The 24,507-nt window shown below is 41.2% G+C and overlaps 1 protein-coding gene across 3 annotated transcripts in view; it reads right to left on the bottom strand.

Moving 5' to 3' along the window:
- The window catches only part of c11.1 (maestro heat like repeat family protein c11.1), a 95,456-nt gene that overhangs the window by 69,102 nt on the left and 1,847 nt on the right, over positions 1-24,507 (bottom strand). For 2 of the 3 annotated variants that reach the window (XM_089580481.1, XM_089580480.1), the window contains exons 3-12: positions 22,242-22,387; positions 21,024-21,155; positions 18,536-18,607; positions 16,055-16,211; positions 12,830-12,928; positions 9,336-9,487; positions 8,614-8,754; positions 3,664-3,756; positions 3,373-3,451; positions 1,429-1,557 (exon numbers count right to left, since the gene is read on the bottom strand). In XM_089580481.1, the coding sequence (XP_089436607.1) occupies positions 1,429-1,557; positions 3,373-3,451; positions 3,664-3,756; positions 8,614-8,754; positions 9,336-9,487; positions 12,830-12,928; positions 16,055-16,211; positions 18,536-18,607; positions 21,024-21,155; positions 22,242-22,387 (1,200 nt within the window). The remainder of the gene's footprint in view (positions 1-1,428; positions 1,558-3,372; positions 3,452-3,663; positions 3,757-8,613; positions 8,755-9,335; positions 9,488-12,829; positions 12,929-16,054; positions 16,212-18,535; positions 18,608-21,023; positions 21,156-22,241; positions 22,388-24,507) is intronic. The other variant, XM_089580482.1, reaches the window with a different exon arrangement.

The raw sequence follows: 24,507 nt of genomic DNA on the forward strand, positions 1-24,507 counted from the left end.
CTATCGATGATTAAATGAACACAAAAGGTGTGTGTGGCTGCACAAAAATTATCAGACTCGTACATTATTCTTAGAAGAATGAAAATACCAGAGAAGATGGCTGGTATCGCAGCATTAATTAAGGCCAGCTTGCCATCAGCACAAACGCATGTTGCTGGGATGAACATAAAAGGTTGTAGTGAAGGAAAACCCGCTGTTCCACATGGTCAGGCAGAAGTAGTTCCCTTCTAGCTGAAACGACTTCTCCAGCCACAGAAAATGCCCTCTCACTTGGCATTGAACTGGCACGTATTGCGAGGTACTTCGTGCACAGCTGTGACTATACCAGCTTCGCAGTTTTACCCACAAAGGAGCTCACCAGCGCAGTCAGCTACTGCATGGCCCTTGGAGGAAGAATTTTCGCGCATTGCTCTGGGCACCGCCTTGTTGTTATGTCTCTGTCGATAGGGCTTGCGGACCGAAATGAACGCCGGTGCTCACAATGTATATTCGGCTAGATACGAATATTCGCGTCGGGTCGAATATTCGAGACAACACGAATACTTGGATTTCGAATCGAATACGAATACTAAAAATATAATATTAGAATTATATTTGAAAATTTCGAATATTCGCACACCCCTACTAAATACATATCGATGGGAGTGCTTATCTCAATTGGGCTTGGTTAGCTGCAACAAGGACTTGATCATATATGCCCACAGTGGCTAAGAATGAGTCAGTGCAGCTAGGGGGGCTAGAAACATTGCTAACACAGCCATTAGTCTGGTGGGGGGGGGGGGGGTTCCGTCTTACTGGGTTCCAAGTAGCAGGAAGGCAAAACACAAAAACATGCCCAAGGCACAACAATGTGCAACACTCCCAATGTGCAACTTATCACATAAGAACACGTGTTTTACATTTCAGCATTCTCTCTTTAAACTGCACTCAAGTATGCACTCTCCTCCCCTCCTGCATGAGGAAACCAAAGAACGGTGGCATTTCATATACAGTGATGAAACAACAGTCGCAGTGACAAAACACACGCACACACACATATGAAAGACGAGCAACTTGCAACAAAAAAAAAAAAAAAGTGGGAAGAGACCGACAGGAGTGTTTCAGAAGAATGTTACTTAAAATAAGCTTAGAACTAGTGTGCGATCTAAATCCTTTACTCCTCACTCCTCACTCTTGTTTTCACATGGAAGACTTCACATCTAAAAAAAACAAGAGTTGCTAGTTACTTCTTTGGCCAGTTAGACCTCGATACAAGCATGTCACAGATTTTCAGTGTCTAGCCAAAACTTGGCTGAACACAAACCAACCAAGTACATTCAAGGTGATCATGGCATGATTCAGGCACTTGGCTCTTTTAAAGATTGTTTTCAGCAGCCAATATTAACTCAGCACAACACACACACACACACACAAGAAAGAATAGATCACCTTGTTCAGAAGTCCCAGCAGAGTTGATAATGTGTTTTAGCACTGTCAAAGCTCCGATTCTCATTTTCTCATTGCCATTCTCCACTTTCATCAGTAGGAAGGCTGTCAGCTTGTCCGGAAACATTGTAGCTTAATGGATGAAAGCACAAAAGCAAATGACCATCGAACCAGAACCTGCTATTGCTACAAAAATTCATACAGAAAAAAGGAGGCTACAAATGAGGTCAAACAAAGTTCCTGCTGTCTAGAACACTTCACTTATTGTGCAACCTTTTGCAGCGTTAAAGTGGATATGATGTGGATTTCTATAACCACCATTCTACCACCGAGAAAGCTTAAAGCAATAGCCTACTGCTTGAATACGAAGCTGGCCCACAAGATAAAGCATACAGCAATAATTTCCAACTAATCTGCCAAACACCTGTTGCCAGAGCATGTTTCTGCACAGCGCTTAAGGCTTTGTGGGAGTTGGGTGGACAAGCGAAGGTGACAAGCAAAGAGACAAAAAAAAAAAAAGACTACTAATTCAATATTTGTTGCATGTGTGCCATTTGCTGGAATGGACAATATAACAATCCACATGAAAACCCTTAAATAGCCTTATTAGCCCTTCCCAAATGATGAAGAGAGGCATGTTGTGAGCCTTGCATGGAACCACAGAAACCATGAAAAACATGGCAAATGAAAAATCTCACCAAAAATGCGAAACTAACCACAAATTTGCATGAAACACACACTCATGTGGAGACAATGTCACACAGGTGACAGCGGCAAGCAACACCAGCAAGCCGCTTCCCTAAGCAGGAAGATGCAAAGCTTTGCAAAGTTACATTGTATATTTATTTCATTCAAAAATAAATCACGTTTGAAAAGAAAGCTGCACGCCAGGCATCGCATCACAACTAATCATAAAGACTGATGTTTGGTCACAGTCCCAAATTGCACAAACTGACAAACTTCGCAGCTCCTGTATTATACAGCAGAAGCTCACATATATTAAAAAAAATGCAAGAACATGTATAAAAAAACATGATCTGACACCACAAAGAAAATGAAAAAAGACAAATCTAAAATAAAACACTAGAGTGTTTTCACTTTTTAAAAACAGTGAGCAGCTTTTGCTAGGGTGTGTCCCAACATTTTCAAACCAATGTTTTTACCCTCCTGCACCTATGCTGCAATTTCTGCAATGTTCAATGCTGCCATTCATTACAATGAACTGGAATGCAACCTTTGCCCCATTTAGACAGCGATGCTGCTCATCCAGGCAGTTGTTGCCGAAGGCACAGGCTTGTCATTCACATAATGTTCTCTTTGCTCAGCTTCAGGCAGACATCAGAAACTGCACTTGCTCAAACAGTTTCTCATTATTTCATTAATCCTTTCCCAGACCTGTTCAGATAGCAGTGCCAAGCATTTTCAGCTTCACAGGGGCCTTTCTTTTGAACACAAGCCACAGAAATGTACTTTACATATGTGTGTCAGACTTTTTTTTTTATTACACTGGCACCTAGAGGCTGCAGGTGGCTTGTGTTCAACAGAAAACAGCACAAAGATTATAGAGAATTATTAAGTTCATCAGATGAGCAGCGCAACTGTCCAAAAATAAGACTTAGCATTCTTTACACCGAGGTCAACCATGAAGGCAGCGAAAATAGGCAAAAAAAAAAGATTACATGTCACACATGCCACCCTTCTGTGTTTGTGCACACAGAAAAGTGGTGTCACAAGAACGTGACCACCATGTAATAATTGAAATTTGGTGAAATGCCAAACATATCCAGAAACCATATAATCATTATCAGTCAAGTCCTTGAGGCTATAAATTAATAACTTCAGCCTTTTAAAACACATAAATGAAAGAAAAATCTCATCAGCGTAAAGCTAGGAATCCAAGTTCACACAATATACTTGTAATTACAAGCAAACGTCACAATGACCTACCTATAACAGTAAAACAGCGCAGGCTTTCGTTGTAGTTTCGAACACTTGCGGGTTCCGTGTAGTCTGGTGGGCTGCAAACCTGCACAATACACGGAAAGAATTTGCAAACTAGTTTCACAGTAATTTCTGCTTTCTTAATAAACACACGTAATCTATTATCACAGTCCATACCTCTAAGCCCACCCATGTCTTCTTCAGAAGAAAGTATATCACAGTTTCATACAAGGAGACAGAAGATCACATATGCCAATTGCACACATAATGAAAAAGAGCAAATAGTCAAGTCCTCACCGGTACAAAGAGTGAGTTGTTTATGGCATCCAGATGCTGCTCCAGTGCCTGGCATTTGTGCTCAGTGGCTGCTTCTAAAACTAGGCACAACCCCTTAAAAGAAAAAAAAAAATGCACAACACGTGGAACTGCTTACACAGAAAAAAAAAAAGTACCATATTTTCCGGAATGCAGTCCAACCACTATACATGTTTCAATGTTAAAATTTTATACTGTGCAGACCACACAAACATGGCCTTTAATAGATCATATTTGAGGATGCGCTTCCGCTGTGATTATGCAGATGGCTAGTTTTATGAATGCTTACTTGCACTAGCTGCTATTAATTTTCATATGAAATGAGATAATGCAAGTGTATGGCACTTAGTACATTCTGCTCTATGAAGAGGCAAACATGCATTGGGATGTACTTAAAAACAGTACCATACACATCTTCATACCTCTTATTTTGAAATCATTTTGGAATGAAAATATTTTCCGCATACAAGGACCATTGCATGGAGCTCATACCTACACCCCACCTCATAACCAGCTTGAAATGCTGTGAAAGCTACAGACCTCAACCAATGAGGAGGGTAACATATCTTAAAGGCATTTCCTGTGCCTTGTCAACAGCTTGTCTGCTCTCAGTAGCTGCTAATATGGTTGTGAAGAGATAAAACAATGATGTTTTGAATCATAAAGAAACATTCAAACAACAACAGCGTGAAGATGCCAGTTTTCCATCACAGGCATCTACAATTATAGAGCAGTAACACCAGTGAGATCAGACGTGGTAATAGCAGGAGTAGAACTCCACCCTGGTACAAAAGCCTCGATGTGATATGGCAGCTGGAATGGTGCGGTCATATTTGCTGCTAAACATCACTGATGAGTGCCTTACTGCAGTAAAAAGAAGTGGATCACCGATAATGCACTACAACTGCCTTATGAGACAGGCTTGATTAAATTCTATTCACTAGATGCTAATTTCGCAAAAGCCAGAGCACTACCCTCCTCCAATCCTCGGTTCTGGCTTGATTATTAATGCAAAAACATTATATGGCTCACGAGGTGGAAAATCCGACACTGCCGTTGCCCACACCAGACGGAGCGAAAACCCAGGAAAGAAAAATAAAATTTCTTAAATCAAATTTCTCCCAAAGTGGGTTTCGAACCCAGGCCAGCGTGAACAGATCAGGTTCGCAGGTTCGCCAATACAGCACTATGCCGTCACTGCAGCACAACACCCAGCTGCTGAGCAGCAAATCTACCTGAAAACTGCTCGAGAACTTAAATCCAGTTACAGAGACCTCACACAGTTTCTTTCTAAGCAAGATGAACAAGGTAAAGATTTTAACGCCCTTCCTTTCTCAGTTGGAATGGAAGAAGTGACCTCCACACTCCCTTCCATTTCTCTCAAACATCTGTTGGTTTATGGTTTATGGGGTTTAATGTCCCAAAGCAACTCAGGCTATGAGAGACGCTGTAGAGAAGGGCTCTGGATAATTTCGACCACCTGGGGTTCTTTAACGTGCACTGACATCGCACAGTACACGGGCCTCTAGAATTACGCCTCCATCGAAATTCGGCCGCCGTAGCCGGGATCGAACCCCCGTCTTTCAGGTCAGCAGCCAAGCACCATAACCACTGAGCCACCGCGGCGCGCCCTCTCAAACAACTGTCTACCACAATACACTCTGTTGATACAGATAGATAACTAAGTCGTTACGGAGGTCTAGTATCAAACAAGTGCCATTCTTTGAGTGAAGATAGCGGGAAACATTACTTGATGCTGAGTTATGACATCCACCTTCAATTTTAGAAGAAGGACCTGTGGAGTATGCAAGGCATGTGCTCGAAAAATAAACTTGCACCTTTCTTTCACGTGTCCTAGGCTTCCCGCAAGATTTCACATTCTTGATTCTGTATCCCCAAAATTTTCCCACCGCAGAAAGTTAGAGGTCTTACATATAGCAATTGGTGCATCTTTTATGGAGTTATTTACCAAGGTACAGTAAAAGCTATTTAATTCAAACCCCGTTGATTCTGAAATCTGGATAATTTGAACTGCTGGTGCAGTCCTGGCAATGCCCATTTAAGTCTATGGTGTCGCACACTCACTAATTCGAATGAAATGGGCTCACGAAGGAAGGCCGTGTCCAAGTATGTCTGGCGCGACAAGAAATCATCCAAATAACCCGATTCAAACCAGAATTCTATTATGCGGAGTCGCTGGCATACCTCTGACATGTGCACAACGGCAGATGTGATGACAGACGGATGCCCTGCCTCCCAGAATAGTCACACCGCATACTAGTTTCAATTTTGTTTTTCTAAGCTTCATGCCGACTAACATCAGCCAGCCAACCAAGCCCAGCCACACATGAGTTTGGGTGCCAATTAGCACGTGTCTATAGTCTTTTCTACCCCAATTTCTTTTCTCGCCACTTCAGCGCCACTGAGTATTTCTGTCTGCGTGGTTCTGCCGTTCTTCCAGTGCGCGGAAACTGCATGCTCGTCACATGCCGTTCACACTGTGTGCAGTGAAACTGCCTCACATACGACACTGTCGCTTATGAGGCAACACAGGAGCGGTAGAGCTCCACCACTAAAATTAGCCATTGTCACACTGTTGTCATCTCAAAAGCAAGTATAGTCTTTCGCCAAATAAATTTACCGTGATGCAAGTGGTTCTTGTTAGTTTTGTTTCAGGGTCATTTGATAATTCGAACCTTTATTTCGGTCCCATGAAGGTCGAATTAACAAGCTTTTACTGTATATGTGAAGAAGCAGGGAACACTTTCTTAATGTTACTACTTGTCACCAAAAAATATTCTGAATTATTTGGATTAAATCACTTAAAATAGTGTTTTTGTTTCATGCATGGAATCATACTAATGCCACTATATATAATAACTGCGTATGTCATGAATTATGAAGGATACTTTCGTACTGGCACTATATTCAGCAGCACAACAATACCGTCTCTGCACACTTCATAACTTTGCAAATGCTCCAATGAATACTTGGGCGGAGTATAAAGCTGCACACCAAAACTGCCACCTTCAATTCATTGAAGAGTAAACATGATCAAATAAACATTAAATGACTGAATCTACTGCAAGCACACAAAATTTTTCATGTTTGAACATCTGTTCACAGTTCGCAGAAAGGATGTAAGTGCTTTCTGAAACTGAAGGCCTGTTGCCTGCATACTAGTTAGCATGCTGCTTTATCCGACCATATGCTGTCTGCCAATAACAGCAACATACATTCAAACACATTTGTAGCTGGTTCTACAGTAGCTGAAGCTGACACAGAAGGCAGAAAACATGGTGCCACTAATGAACATCTCAGCTGTGTACCCCAGCTATGATACAGGCTCACCATCAAGCACATGCAACGAAACGAAAGGTGGTAATCTTAGGGTATGGCTATGGCCGTTGACATGGCATTGTTTATTATCCCCAAGCCAATAAGCTTTGCGCTTGAGGCTTGTGTCAAACAGAACGTTTGAGGATTTGTGCACTACTAGCAACCTTTTCAGCATTTCCTGAAGCATGTGCACTTCCCCATAGTGCAGTGCGTACTGAAGGGCTTGTACTTGCACGATCGTGCTTTACACAGGGACAATGGTGCACACTGTGGACTCAATACTGACATACACATGAGAGTTCAATTAGCAGTCTGTGCTGGAATTCACAGCCACTCTCAAGAAAGGATAGAAAGCTGAGGCCCTGAACTCGTCAATCAGTTAAGTGCACGTGCTTGTTTTTTGAATCTGAAGTAAGCACTACTTGCTTCCACCACTATCTAAAGTGAAAGCAAATGCTAGAAAGAAAGCAGCACAAGCCAAAATCCATGCTCTTAGGAGGTAAAACAATAAAAAAAAAACAGCATACCTAAATAGGCACAACAAGAACTGCCAGAAGAGATGCAGAAGTGAAACAATAACATAAACTAGATGGAATGGTCATGTGTATTACGTAAAAGATCAAATGAGATGTCACATAAAACAGCATTATTTGTAGTCCATCTAGAACGGCTACATGAATTCCTTGCCTGTCTCATCTGCCAACTACCATAGAGCTGCTTGATCAATGCCCTAGCAGCTTTGACAGCCCACAAGCGGCTCGAAAGCATTTGACCTAAAAAATTCAATGCATTTTGCCAGCTACTGTAAGTGCTCGGGTCAGTGGATGGAGTTACCCAAGAAAAACAAACATGGTTTAGACTCAGTCAGCCTGTGAGCAGACAGAGACCTGTAACTAATGAGGCTCATTAACTAATAGCAAGTGTAGGCACACACTGCCTCAGAGCTTCGAAACTCATTGTATGCTTTGTTTCTCCCTTAAATATTCACTCACTCCCTTCTCAGAGACTTCCCTCCAGCCTCCCAAACTCTGTTGGGGCACTTCTCCTTTGTGTTTGTCTGCACATGCAATACAAAGGCGCCTAAAGTGTGCTTAGCTCGCATGAACTGTTTAGAGGCACAGGCTGTGCAACTTCTAAAAAATATAGTAGTATTTTAATAATGCCTTTAGCATAACTGATTACACTTGTCATCCATACATCAGTGATTCTGTTCCATTCAATAACCTGCAGTACAAGTTTGAGGTAGAAAGATTTCTTTTTCTTTCCATACTGAAGCACAAGCAGGCACCTGTTAGGACTGCCGAGCAGGGGTGGATTTATGGGTCGCTCTTGGAGGGGAAAGGGGGGGGGGAGTTCCATTTAACTATGCATTTTTTTTTTGACGTTTTTTCTGGAAAAATAGACAACATAATTTTCCTATGCAAAATTTCTCGCCGACTAGGGGGCAACCCCCCTCTTCTCCCTTAAATCCACCCCTGCTTCTGAGCATGGCTGAATTAGATAAAAGACACATTGGCCAATGTCAAATTAACAGAGGCCGACTGCCTTTACAATGTTGCCATAAAAGTAATCTTTATTTGTAAAATTTCTTACCTTACTGACAGAAAAGCAGTCATGTTGTTTTCGATGCAGTACAACCAGAGATAGAAGAAGTTTTGGCAGTTGCTCTTCCAGCTTTGGCTTACTCAAAAGCTGCGCCATGTAGCCAAGTGTCACAGCAGCCTCGGCTCGAACCTAAAAGTAAGTACAACCCACACAAAAAAAAAATCTGTTTTCAGAAGCTAAATAGCTGCTTGGAATAGCATATGCCCGTTAGCAGTACAATGTTATGCCTATTTGTTAAATATAATGCAAAAATTAGCTATACAGAAGTACAGGGGCGATGGAAGAAATGCGAACAGAGTGGAGCCTAGGTGATCTGCGTTTGCATTTCTTTTTTCTAAGTGATAGCAAAGAGACGCTATAGTCATCCATGATACATTCCAAGATGACTTTAATGTCTTTTTCGTACCATCAAGGCAAAAGGGCGATGAAAAGAAATCCGTGTTCACATTTCTTTTCATCGCGATAGTACAGGCAGAGCCAGTGAGGCATGCTTTCACGGAACCAAAATTTTTATGACTAAACAAAACACATCAAGCAATAGCTATGATAAAAGTAGACTCTAGCATCACTTTGTGCAAGCTACTACATGAATAGTACTCTAGGCCTGCTGACTAATTTATTTACATAATATCTAAGTGCTCAAAATGTATGCTTCCTGAAAGAAAAAGATGGCAACAAACTTTTGGGAGGTAGGGAAACTTGCAACAAACCTTTGCTTCTCTAGCCAGCAGCCAGTTTGCCAAAAGGAAGTCAAATGCGCTGACAATTTCAGTAGCAAAGCTGGCCTTTTGAACTGACGGATCTGGTGCTTTCTCAATGTTGCTCAGATACTCGACAATTGCTTCGGAGAACCTTCCAAGTGCTAAAAAAAGAAAAGAAACCACAAACAACACTCATAATAGTGACTAGTTTTAAACCATGTGTATATAAATAGCAGTCAAACTGGCTTGTGATGACCCTCCTAACTTGGAACACTTGGGTTATAAAGCAACCCAAAATTGGACATTTCACTATTAAGCCGTTTGAACAGTTAATCATTTGCAGCTGAGAGAGCCTATGTCACAGGACCAAGCTGTAATCATACTGTAGCTGTAGCTGTAGTCGCCTGCAATAGAAAACATACTATTACTTTTTTAAGTGACTTGTCTTGAACATCCTTGCCAATCAGATGTTGCGATGTTGAGTTTATCAAAGCATGTAGTTGGGCTGTGACCCCTCAGGAAGGCACTTAAAGCATGCTTCAGCACCATTTTTAGAGCACATGGCTCCTAAATGGTAGCAGAGCTTTAACCTCATAATCCTCCAAATATGTTTAATACTACTAGCCTAACATTGATGTTTTGGATAATCCCCGCAAAGCCAAAAAAGTTTCCAGCAAGATTTTGCCTCTATCATAGGCGATCCCATAAACACATGCAATATAACAAAACTCCAACTTTGAGTTGTCTACTGTATTAACCTCACGCTATCCTGGTGTGAATGTCCTTGTTAGCTGATGTGGTACAGATATGACCCTAGTCTGGCAGTGGTTGTGACCTTTTTTTTTTCAGCCACGGAGGTTGGGGAATGCCTTCCACTTTTCCTTTGTGGCTGCAATGTTCTGCTGAAGTGGTTATTTTTGCAACTATTTCGCCATTATTTTTACAAGCCACCTGCAAAGACAGTATCACAACATCATGGAGCTATAAAACGTACTGCTGCAGTTGCCAAAGGCTGCATCTCAGCTGTCATTATCACAAATTTAATTTCACGCGAACCTACGGAATACAAAAATCCCATGGTGCATGAATGTAATGTGGTGCAATGGCAGCAGTAGCTCCATTTATTTTCACACCAGAAAGCTACCCAGTATAAATGACCAAAAAAAAACATTTTTTATCACTTTGTTATTAGTGGAGTTAGAGTGTCTTGGGTTAGAAAGTTCGTTTAAGCCAATTCAGGACTACTAAGTTACTTTGTTGCAATTAAGTTTAATGTCCCAAGTTTGCATGCAGTGTGGAAGCTGTAAAATTATAAAGTTTAAGGTCACGCCTTCTAGTTTTAGGGGTCCAACAAAACTACATTGACAAAAAGTTCCTTGGGGGCTACAGAAAAAAGCTAAGAGCATTTATCATCCAGCACTTATCATCACACGTACCTAAATGGGTACATGAGCCACTATGACTTGTGTGAAAATGGCACTTGTCTCAGTGTTCATACCTCGAGCTACAATGCTTGGTGCTCTTTTACACTGCGCCCACGTGGAAACGAGAGATGGTGTTGTTATAAAATGTCAATCCAAATCTGAACGCCAATACTGCTCTCATCCAAGCCATAAAGAGGTCTAATGTTATTATTTATTTATTTATTTATTATTTTATTTATTGATACTGTCAGCCGTAGGCCGTTACAGGGTGGAAACAGATACATATGTAACTTAAGTCACACAGCCACAAGTATGAACAGTGCACAATTCCAAACAGTCAAATTGAAAACGACAATCATCGCAACACAGCTGTCCTGCACTGCAGATACAGGCCTAAAGTACAAACGCTAGTGGGTAAATATTTTGTGGGTAAATATAATGTGGACATTATCATATGACTATGATAATGTTCACATTTTCAGATAACTATCTTGGAAAACTTAAACAAAAAGCTAACAACACTGATTAAAAATTTCATCACGCAGTAAAATATAACACTAAACAGGTTCAGCAAAGGAACTTGACACTTAACCCTATTACTGTTACTACCTAAGTTGCCACTCATTGTCAGAACAAAACCAGGGCTATAAGCACCCAAAACCCCAACGTTCCTTCATTCATTGTTTGAAAGTGAAAACACACATTCAATCTTCAATCTCAAAGGCCCAAATGCTACTTCTTTATTCAGTAGAAAGCCACTTTGTTTCAAAGAGAATATATTAATCTTTGCAGGTTTTGACAACAGTAGATGTTTCAAGGTTGAATGAGTTGCACCAAAAAGCTGCACATTACATCAAGCAAGAATATCACAATACTTCTTGTTGGCATTATAAACTACCGTATTTACTCAAGTAATTTCGTACCCCCAACTTCTTACCTACATTTTTGAAAAAAAAAAAAAAAAAAACTGTACTCGCATATTTTGCACTCCCTACTGCCTCACACCACCAGTATGCACGTGGGTACACACAAAGCAGGCTTGGGAAGATCGGCGCGACCCCATCACCATGTGCGGCTGTGAAAGGTGCGAGTGGCATGGAGACGAAGTGCGCACCATTTACCCAGCTTGTTCACACTGGCGGTCGCTTTCCCAGGAGAACAATTGCGCGCATGCCGGAATCTAAAACTACCAAACCGTTTGCTGCTAGTCAGCAGGGCCACAGCAAGGGTGCCATTTTATCGCCTGTTATCTCCATTTTCCTCTTACTACTCGCTTTGCAATTGTATCAATGCGCATTTGTTGCTTTGAGCTGCGCACGCATCCCTACGTTATGCCATTCTGCAGGGAAATACATAGCGTGGGGTGGTGCGTGAGGGAGTAAGCATCTTAGATTTGGAGTAAACTTTTTGTTTTTGTCCCATGAGGGGCTACAGTAGAGCCGGGGGGGGGGATATCGACGTATATATGGCAATATACAGCATATATTGCGCCTTAGGACTTTCGCAGTTTTTTTTGGATGTGTTCACAAAATTTTTGCGCAATTTCCACACCTGCAAAACCTTAATTTAAAGAAAAAAGTGTGCAAATTATGCAAGTAATGGTAGAACTTGAAACTAACACACAATGAATTAAATTTTTTAACCATGTGTGGAATGCATATGACACAGTGCCAGAACTTTGCACAGGCAACATCATGAGCTGCTGCAACGGTATTAATAACTTTAATGAACATCCTTCCTGCTCTCATTTTGCTACCTCTTAGGCTCTTCACTATTTATCTTAAGCACCAAGGCATATTGTATGAGACAGTGAAGGTATGATAATTTTTCAAGGTAGATTACACCACCGAGAACTTTGTGGACATTTTAGCAAGACAAATCGCTGGCATCAAAGCCGACGAGCAAGTACTGTGGCACACTGTTTTGCGGACCCAGATTTATAAACTAAAGCTTCAACTATAAGGGTCTACTACTACAGATACTCATCAAATTTAAAAATGCATGCAGTATTAAGCTGAATGGTATGCATATTCATATTACCCAAGATAACATCTATGCATAAAAAGAAAATACTCTTACCATATGCCATAGCCCACTTCAGCTGTTCAGATCGAGCGCCACTCAACATCGGCAACATGGTGCCGAGTAGGGCTTTGAGGAAAGGCATAATGCCAAATGCTGAAAACAAACAGGTAAAGCATCAGCTATTCAACACTGCTGTAACTTAGGTAAAGTAACAGAACATCACCTTTAAACAAAAGTGGCACAAACAGAACATCAGGACAAAAAGAGTTCAATTCTAAGTTTTCAAATCATAAATATGCACATTACATACACAAAAATAACATGAAGCAAAGCTACTGCGTTCACATAACATGGGTGCATTTTACTTGTTAGTTTCACATGTAGTAGTGACGGCTGAGGGCTAATTTAGCTGGGGTAACTCAGTCACTGAAAAACTATTTTATCACGCACCTATGCATGTTAAAAAAGAACGCAGACTCCTAACAGGCATGTAGACACTACACTAACACAATAATAGCCACAACAGTGGTAAAAGTATTAGGACAAAACTGAAAGGACAGAGCGGTATCTATAACATCTGCCTATATAACTCTCTCTGTGAGAATAATGACACACATGCCGCCACCCGAGATCTTGTGTGCCGGAGAACACACGAGGAGACTGTACAGGACCACGAGAGTCTTACCACTTATAAGGAAATACTACAGCATTAGAGATTAACTAGGAAACACTACCCACAAACAAGGGCAGGAACACTGAGTAAGGAAGTAGTAGTATTCAGACTGTTACAAAACAACACTTCTTCACACCGAAGCAAACTGCAGAAAATCCACCTGACCATTCATGAGAATAAGTGCCAAGTTTGCGACAAATAACCCTATCTATACCACATGGTCCAGGCTTGCCAAAAGAGTGAACACATCACCAGAATTGAGAACCCAGCACTTGAGCAGTGGAAGGGGGAGCTGACCAGGTCAGAGCCTGAAAACCAGCAACAGCTGGTTAGTAGAATACTACTAGTGACGAAACCCAATTGGGTCCTAGACTGGGAGACTATATGAAGATCCATAGCGCACAAAATTGAAGGGACACAACACAAGCGCTAAACTTCCACTGAACGATCTTTATTTGGCGCGGACAACCTTATAAAGACCACGTATGAGTGCAGCCCTTCAACAAACATGCCTTTAAGCAAGTGCGTGTGACAGGTTTTCAGCTCATGTTTCCTTTTTTCAATCGCCTGTTTTTATTGTGTGTCACAACACTCAACTACTGCCCGATTACGTGGGACATTAACCCAGTTTATACCACCCGGCCTGAACTGAATGTGCTTGTACAAGTACACACATTCAGAAACAAAGGCATGTGACTCGCTTTTATCAACAGGACTTGAGTAGCACTTGCTGCTGGGCTAGCAGGTAGTTCTACGCCACGGGTCCGGACTAGACACTGTGCAAATATGTTGTCCCCGTTTCTTCTGGAATAAAAGTTGCCAGTTCAGTGCTTCTGTCTACGTTGTCTTTCTTCTACTTGTCAGTTGTCTTTTTGCGCTGGTTCATCAAAGATCAACAGCACTTGCTAAAACTCAGAGATCGATTCATCATAGTCATATCTGTGAGAATAATTTTAATAAACAAGAACACTAGTAATTACTATTAGTCTGGCATGGTGCAGTATGGAATGGTATGAGGGGGGGCTAATGTTCTGAAGTGATGCATGGGCTATGAGGGATGCTGTAGTGAAGAACTCTGGATTAATTTCAACCACCTAGGGTTTTTTAACGTGTGCCGACACTGCACAATATGCAGGCATCTTTTGCACTTTGCCTCCATCCATATGCAGTCACTACAACCGGGATTCAATCCCACAACCTTGGGGTCAGCAACAGAACACCTAAACCACAGAATCATCGTAGCGGATAATTGCTGTGAAAATGCAAGTACTATCTCTTGGAGACATCAGCAATGTGCAAGAAGCACTGCAAGGCGCACTTTATTTTGCACAATTATGTGCATATTATTGATGGATGGGAGGCAGGACTTCTTAGTGGCAGACCGGCATTGAAAAACACCGCTGTACAAGACTTCTAACAGACTTACTTGCATATTTGTCAAACGAAATATACGCCTAAACAACCAGAAGGAAAGTGTTTCTTCAGCCACAACAGAATTTCCGCAGCCCCAACAGAACTTGCTGCAATGCCCACAAATTGTGTGCTTCTGTCACTGATGTAGATGACAATGTCAGCCAGAATGCAACAGCACCAAGCAAGCCTGCCAACTTTGGAAGTATTGAAAACAAGGTGACATTCAAAAGAAGCTGATGAAGTTTGATGTACCAGATCTTGAAAGTACATGTGGAAGCAAATGTCGCATTCTGGTGCCCCTAGGGCACTGATCATGATGTCGAGTTTGTTTCCAAAATGTCATAAGTTGTGGCACGAGAGCAACTACAGCACATGCATCCAAAAAACATTACAAAGGATGAAAACATGCATTACCACCATGGTGGAACCGGACACTGCAGCTTGAAAATGGCCAGGAAAGTTGTTGTCTAGTGCAGTAGCCTCTCAATATGCGAAGGACAACTGCAGTGTTTGGTTTCTTATAAAGGTTTGGTTTGGTTTGGTTTGGTTTATGGGGTTTAATGTCCCAAAGCAACTCAGGCTATGAGAGACGCTGTAGTGAAGGGCACCGGAAATTTCGACCACCTGGGGTTCTTTAACGTGCACTGACATCGCACAGTACACAAGGAACAATCTGAAGGCATTACTGTCTTTTGTGAAGTTTCATGGAAAGAAGAATATATTGTAATTTAAGAATTAGAAGCCGCGCTTTGCACTTCCTCAACTTTGCGTTGCACACCGACAAGCTCTGAATGATGCTCGGCAATTAATTTCTACACAAACTGCCTCAAGCAGAGCTGGGCCACACCTATTTACACCGCCTGTATTCTAGCACAATGTAATAATGACAAATGAACAAAACAACAGCAAGAATGACAGTCACATGCAGCTATTCTGCAACAAGAGGTTGCTATGGATGCTTCAGTATACTCTTGAGACCAGGAAAATGAAACATTATCATTTCCCTAGACTCACTCAATTTCACAGCCATATTGCAAACCCTGAAGTGCAATTTCTCCAACTAGCAGGCACTACCACAAAGATTCCCGTCTTTTCCCTAGCTTTTCTGGAACTGCTGAATTCCTCAATATTCTCCAGTTTTCAGATTGTTACACTCAGAGTGGGAAAAAACAGTCCCTTAAAATGTCACTAACGGTTGGCAAGGGCCAGTCCGGCGAGGGTCTCCAACACAAGGGGGTGTGGCATGGAGCCCGGCTGAAATTTGGCCTGGACCAGCTCCATTGTCTCGTGGGGGTGTTGTCTGCCAAGGGCTATCACTATCCCACACAGTACATTGTCCGTTGCCGCTTCCTGCATACGAAAAAACAGTACCCAACACAGTGCTATATGAGCTGAGGAGATCACTCAACGCACAGCAAAACAATGACACGAGTGGATGCATGATAAAGAGTTATCAACATATTGATATGAGGCATGAGTTACTCCCACTTATAAAGAGATCTACTCCTGAATTCTTTACATTGTAATCACACACTTGCTTCCACACAAAGCCTGGTTACTAAAATTACTACTCAATAAAAAAGAAATCCACATAGTCCGAGTATTTCATGGTATGTCATATATACAAGCATGCTAGGTATTAGGCTTGCTCTGTTTTAAAGAAGACAACTGAACACATACAGCTAATCAAAACATCAGACCTCACAGCAGGCTTACTACTTTGTAAACCTAGCTTGACACAAAATTGAGAAAGTGCTAAAAAGCAAAAAGTTAATTCCAAAGCTTCTGAAATGATTTTACCTGAAGGTTATTTGTCAAGCTAATAGTTTAACAGTAGCATCATTAATATTTTCAAACCTGTAAATAAAGCAAGTGAAATCCAAAAAAATGACATGAAGTCATTTGTGCACAACCTGTAGAATTTCTATTCATTTGATGGTTGGTTTTGTGGGGTTTAACGTCCCAAAGCGACTGAGGCTATGAGAGACGCCGTAGTGAAGGGCTCCGGAAATTTCGACCACCTGGGGTTCTTTAACGTGCACTGACATCGCACAGCACACGGGCCTCTAGAATTTCTCCTCCAAAGAAATTCTAGCCGCCGCGGCCGGGATCGAACCCGCGTCTTTTGGGCCAGCAGCCAAGCACCATAGCCACTGAGCCACCGCGGCGGCTTCTATTCATTTGAGCACAATATCTTTCTATTACATGTTGCTCCCCATGGTATGTGGGATTGAATGTCTCAAAGTGAAACATGAGCTCTGAGGGACACCATAGTCACCGTAATAATTTCAACCGTAAGGACACTATAATAATTTTGACCCCCTGGAGATTGTTAATGTGCACCGACATCCCAAGCTACATTGGCATTTTTTGCATTTCACCTCCACTGCAATGCAGCCGTCACAATCAGGATTCAATCCTGCAACCTTGGGATCAGCAGCTGAATGCTAAAGCCACTAAGCCAACTGCGGTGGGTAACTTGCTGTCCACAGACAAACTCAATACAAAGCGATTCCTATTGGCCAAACTATTAATGACACTTGAAATATCGTACGCTATGATAAATAATAAAAAATTGCATTTTTATCACTGGACAATGAAAGAGCCAAAAACTACACTTGCAGTACGTACCACACAGTACGCCAGGAAATGCCCAAAATGGAATATTACAAAATCAGACAGATAACAATCAAAACTCTAAACCATAGTACATTTCCGTAGCTCGAAGCACACTACATTTCCAGATATGATTTTAAAAAATGGCTGAACTAGTGGAAGAACTACAGTGATAACCTACCTTCCCATATCCCAACTTAAAGAGACCGATAACTGACCAAAATATGCAATGAGATTATGGTAGAAATGAAAAGATCTTGCCTCAGTGTAAGAATTGAGTACTGTAACGTCGAAGAATCGAGGATATGTAATGTTAATTTGGCACTGAAAAGCACACAAAGCAAGCTGAAGTGGCATCCTGAAGTGAAACGTCGTTATTATCAGTGTATCCCACATGTGACCACTCCTCAATAAAATACTACTCCTATCTTATTAAGTGCAAATTAATTTTTCTTTCCTGATGTGTTAGTCATATTTTACTATAATTTACTCTCTCTGCAGTGTACCCTTCGATGAAAAGCAACACTCCCTTTGCATCATCAATGAAGTGCTTTGAATTTTCGTTACTAAATGGTGACAGCGTTCTACAGTTCTTAGTGGAAGCAGTAACCACGGTCCACTACAACTGTTGTCAATGAGGCATGTGTCACTGTGCTGTCACAGCTTTGTGTATGGAAGCTCAAATTAATGCTACACTATGCTAAAACTGTATATTTACTGTCTGGTGGCTGGGTTCGTATTAACTTTTACTTCATCACTTCTACGGGATGGAATCGCTATAGTGCTCAAAGATTATGGTTTTCAGCATCAGCATACATGAAATTGAATGCATCCACTGATTGAAACATTCTCAGTAAAAATCTTTCACAGCGTTTCTAACAAAACCATTAGGGGATCAGACACTAAGTTTTCCGATGCGCCAAAAAAAACAAACTGGGTCCTTAAAATTCAGCTGCTGGTCCCTTTAAAAAATGTGTCATGTGCATACAAAATGACGTGCGATGTGCAATGCAAAAAAAATATTTGCTCCCCACTTAAGATTTCAGAGTTTACATTACCCCGGCAGGGCACGTTTCCCAGAGAGAGGCTGATGTACGAAATATACGACTGGAATTGGAGTGTGGATCGCACTGTAAAATAAACAGAAATAAAGGAGACAAGTCTTGGCAGTTGCCTGCTTATCAATAACAGTCCAGTGTTAAAAAAATGGTAAAAAGTCAGCAAGTTTTGGCAATAGTATATTATTTTTCCTCTTTTTACTATTGCATACACACAGGTTTATCTCTGAGCATTCGGTATTCAATCTGCATAGAGATCCATGTGGAGAGGAGAGGTAAGACACCAGTTTTCCCTGAATACGAACCACGTTGATATGTTCCCGGTTAATACGATTTCCCGGTTCTTCTAGTTAATATGTTACTGGATAATAAAATTTCCCAGTAAGTACATTCACAATTTCGCCAAACTTTGATCTTACGATGCACTAATGGCAGGTGCACTAACATAGCTGAGCCTGGGGGCCCGTGACATCGGCAGAAGTCCAGCGGCAAGCAACCAACAGGGTGGCTTTTTTGCAGTGCGCTAGTGCAATGGGGTGCAGCATCAGAAACGGCGACAGTGTGCTAACAGAGCGGGCCGAAATTAAGAGCAAAAGCACAGCGGCAGTCAGCTGTCAGAGTGGTTTTTCCACAGTGCACAAGTGATATGGGGTGAAGCATCCGAAAACAACAACGGTGACAGCGAAGGAATCTGGCTACTTTTGCTCTTATCACTGGAATGGATACATTGCGAAGTCTCTCTTATGCTAAGGAAAAGGCAAATACGGATAGAAGTCTACAAGCATCAGAAAATCTCTTCAGGTCTTGTACAAAGAAGCGCTAAACAGCCTTTATAGATAGTAAAGGTCGCAATATAATTTATTTCATACTTGTCGAGTCATATTTTTCGTAATCTGGGTAGCTTTGAATACTAAATTTTTCCAGACAACAAGCTTTCCTTCCCACATAGTGAGAAAACAGAAACGAGGTTCTGTTGTACCCTACATTCCTCGATATAAAGATTTTGTCACCTAACAGAATGTGCAGAAGGCTTTCCATCAGGCTGAATATTAGCTGTGGAATAAAACTACTTTGACTTCAATGTTACTATATTCTTATACTAGCTAAAAATAAATTTAATCTAACAACTCAAACAGATTTTAAAAAAAAAAACAGAACAACGTGTCATGCATGTTCTTAAAAGAGGTCCTACAGTTAAACCCCTAACAGGCAGGCTTTTATGTCCAAACTTATTCTTCTGTACACAAGAGTGTGCAAAACAATTCCAGACCCAGTATTGAAGGCTGCACATGAAAACACCATGCAAAAGTTCGTGCAGCCAGCATATCCATTGCGCAAAAAATGAGATAGTATGGTAGTATGGTACCTTCAAGATGTCTTGCTTAGGCAGTATGCTAATTTGCGGAGCATTAAAATGAAATTGCTAAAGTCTCTGGTATTTGGCGACTAATGTCTCTGATATGCAGTTATTATTTTGCATTTTTCAAGCACAACAGGAAGCCATTTTGTTCTTCTCCCTAAACACTTAACTCTAGCCCTTCCTCACAAAAGGTCTTAGAAGGATGAACAATCACATCTTTTTTCACCAGTCAACGTAAAAAAAAAAGAAACAGTTTGACGATTTAACAACCACATCTCAGAAACTAATGATGCCGCCTTCTCATAAACAAGTCGCGATATATTTTTTGCTTCTGTTCCTTTGTTCATACGTAAATGCATCTTCAAGTGTTCATAAGGAACAAAGACATAGGAGTGAAGAAGTACACGCAAACAGAGGTAGACTTCGCGTCTTTCTCAAACATATTCTCAGTAAAAATCGGAAGCTTCAGTTGATACAAATATTATCCCAAAAAGAAAAGAGCTCTCCATTTACTTCAGCTGTTGTGAATTGGGGACACATTTGAATCTAGGGCATAAACCAGTTATACGCCTATTGTTTTCACATAAGAGATTCCTAAATTTCTACATGGTGTTACATATTCCTGTCATTTTTATTAGAAGTAAATTTAAACAGCAAGCACCTTGTAAAAGATATATACGGCATTGAATTCACATCAGCAAAATAAATTGTAATAAATTATAATGAGTCACCTAACTTCTGACACTTGACTAAATTTGAATTTCTTAAAAGCTTAGACAGATCCAAGTAGCCCCAAGTTAAATGATCATCATCTTTTGGTCATCAACAGCAATTCATCATGCTTTTCTTATACAATACCCCCATCATAAATTTCATTATGCACTTCCTACGCATTAAGGCATTTATGATAAAACTAGCCTGTCAAACATAGTTCATTTATGCAGATTAAATCCACAAGAAAAGAAAAAGCATTTTTGTACTTTTTTTAGCCACAGAATGAAACCAAAGAGGTTAATTATAAATGTAACACTCAGGTCACACTTTGTTAAATTGTACATTAAAATAAAAATCTGATGAATGTATGATTAAACACCACCGGCAAAAACTGAAAACAAAGACATCACTCACCTTGGCACGTGTCATCTCCTCAATTGTAGTCTTACAAACATTGCTCAGTAGTGTCTTGTCCAGCTTGTCCACAGACTCTTTGCACACTTCGTGCATCACTGAGAACAGCAAGCTTCTGTGAGAAGATGAAAGCTACAAGACAACAATGGCAGTGTTCTTTTACTACACTGCAGTCAATGCCAACAAATGAAACACTGCCCACAGATATTAGTGCAGAACTGAAAATGGCTAAAGGCTTATTTTTCCCAACATTCAGATAAAGAAAAAGTAAAAGGGGTCATCACAAACCCAAATACGTACACCACAGTTGAAAGGCTTCTTCTAAGCTCGCCAATTAGCCATGTCCTGTGCCAGCCAGGACCATCTTATCCCAACAAAGCTCCTAATCTAGTCTCTCCACCTGACTCTTTCCAGTCCCTTGCTACCTTTCCATTCTCTTCGAATTCATTCCACTGCCCTAATGAACTCAGGTATATGCTCTCCATGCCGCACACCCTGCCCATGCCCATTTCCTCTACTTGATTTCACCTAGCATATCTCACATATGTTCCCTGACCCACTATGCTTTCTTCCTACATGTTAACATACCCCAATAATTTGTTTCCATAACTGACTGCATTGTCTGTAATTTAAATGAAGGCCTTTTGATAAGCCTTCAAGTTTGAACACCATGGGCGAGTACAGGCAGGATGCAACGGTTATATACTTTTCTTTTGAAGGATGGCACATAGTAAGCTGCTGTTTAGAACTTGAGTGTCTGCCCCCAAATGCACTTTAACCCATTCCAATTCTCCTCGTAACTCCTTCCTCATGGTCTCGATCTACAGTTACAACTTGGCTTGGTCATTCGACACTTCTCTATACTACCTTCCCACCTCCTCACTGCTTGTTGCAAGCTGTTGCTCCTTCCCTTGACTGTTGAACATTAGTTTTTTTTAATTAATTATTAATCCAATGACTGCACTTTGTGTGTCAGTCTTCAATCACACATGGGATGGATTGAGGGGAACACAATCAGAAACAGTGTTAGCCTAGGTGACAAATTCTGAGATGTTATTCGCTTTGTATTTACAAGAGGTATTCAGAGGGTCTGACTAAGAACAGCTAAGCCCCAGAATAAATAAAGAATGCCTTCTCTGATGGAAATGTCATGCTAAGTCATTCAGAAAAGGAAATGCGCAGAAAACAGTGAAATAAGCAAAAGACAACAACATTTACTTTGGACTCCGTGGACACATAGTCATGGCAACAACTCAGGACAAGATTCGGCCAACGGTTGCCAATGACTTGTAGAGAGTGAGTGACTGCACGGCATACACTGTCTTGTTTGTCTCCCAAGCTCTCCACAAGAGCAGCAACAATGCCTGCACACAAAAAATATGTTCGCGTAAATCCAGCTGTCACATGCAACAGCAGGGGCTTATTATTTTTATTTCCTTTTCGGTTGCCCCAACCTATTCTTTGTCACATGCAACATATTTTCGCAATGAATATATACAGCTATTGCAGTAGCAGCAGACAATAGACCATTTGCAAAATTTTGTAAATAGCTACTCTAGGTCTCTTCAATTTTGCTGCACTTTCTGCACCAGTCCAAGAAGTGCAGCACTCTTGCATTCATTTTACCAGTGCGGTGCACGTCCGCTGCACTTCCGTCTTCATTTTGCAAAAGTTCCAGCCTAATGCAGCCAGAGTTCTTGGCTGGCCTGCACACTCTGAAGTGGAAGTGCAGCTGTAGTGCAGCAATATGCCGGCGCCCATGCGTAGGTCGGAGAAGCGAAGCAGGTATGACAGCAGTCTCATAATGAAATGATGGCAGTTGTTTCTTGAGAGGAGGAGGTGAGTAACTGTTCTTGTAAACCTAAGCGGTCAAGGTGAGCTGCATGGGCAGCATTCCAGCGCCTGCGTGTATATATTCAAAGACTTTTTTTTTTTTTTTTTCTGTAAAACGACTATTTCCTGGGGCTGGTTCATGGCAACACTTATTTGGGATTTCCTGCTTGGAATTCTTCTCATAGTTTGGGATTTTGGCGCCTACTGATGCCAGCGGCATGCAGTTGACTGTAATTTGATGGCGAGGCCAAGGCTAGCAGACGACCAGGCTTACACTCAACCATTCATTTTGGAAGCAGCCAGTGCTAAGCTGCACTTGAACTGACGCTGCATGCAGGTGACACCGCCACAGAACTTCACCGAACTGGTGCAGCCAAATCCAAGAAATCTACGAATTAAGAGTTCAATAAAAGTTCACTAACAGATTGCATTTGTACTAACTGGAGAAAAGGACAAGGAGCCCAGTGATCATGCTGGGAAGCCTTCCATTAGCATTTTTTCTAAGGTCGTGTAACAAACAAGGCTCTTCATTTACTTTTTTCTTCAGCACTAATGCAGGAAATAAGTAATGCCTCTCCATTGAAGGGACCAACCATTGACCAAAACGTGTCACGAGATTATGGCAGCAATGAAAAGATTGTGCCTCATATTGTAAGAATTGAGCACTGCAATATCAAAGAAACGAGGATTTATAATTTTAATTTGGCACTGAAAACTGCATAAAAAGCCATCTTGCAGTAAAATCCGCCATTTTCAGCGTAGCCCACCACATGACCATATCTCGGTAACATATTGCTCCTGTTTTTTATATGCACAGTGTTTTTTCCCTTCAGGCGTGTTCGTCATGTTTTATTACAGTTTACACTTTCTCCAGTGCGCCCTTCAATGAAAAGCAACGCTTCCTTCGCATCTTGACTATGCGCTTTTAGCTTTTGTAACCATATGGCGCCAAAATGTTTTGAATTTCTTGGATGGAACGGCAACCACTGTCTACTAAAACTTGCTTCGACGAGGCGCACATCAGTGTGCCATAACAGCAATGGGTGTTAAATCTAAATTAGACGCTGCTATATACTACAAATATCTTATTGCTGTCTGGCAGGTGAGATTTATATGAGTTTTTGATACAGCACGTTTGCAAACGTGCAATCGCCAATGCACTTGCTGATCATGGTTTCCAGCATCGGGATTACACAAAAACTGCACTGATTTAAAACTTCTTGGTAAAAATTTTCTACACCGTTTCCAACAAAATCATTGTGGAATCCAGCACCTCAGACAACAAGCTTTACTTTGTGCCAAAAAAAATTGCGTCCTTAAAATTCAGTGTTCGGTCTCTTTAACTCTCAAAATACATTTGTCACTATTTTTATTCAAGATATGCCAGGCACAGTTGCCGACAATGCTCACCTGTCTCGAAGAAAGAAAGGGCAGAACTTTTTTTATGGCTTTCCTTGCATGCCTACAGGAACCAGCGCACAAAGCGACAGAGCACAAGAACAAGGACGAAGCGCTGAGCTATCAGCTTTCCATCCTGTCGTCCTCCTTGTTCTTGTGTCTTTGTCCGCTGATTCCTGTAGGCACAGAAAATAACCAAATAGCCCAACGGCAAGTGTTCCCTCCTAGCATGTTCCAAATTGCAGGTAGCAAG

Source organism: Amblyomma mixtum, chromosome 3 (assembly GCF_055824585.1).
Source record: "Amblyomma mixtum isolate Tamu chromosome 3, ASM5582458v1, whole genome shotgun sequence".
NCBI classification, from domain to species: Eukaryota; Metazoa; Arthropoda; class Arachnida; order Ixodida; family Ixodidae; genus Amblyomma; species Amblyomma mixtum.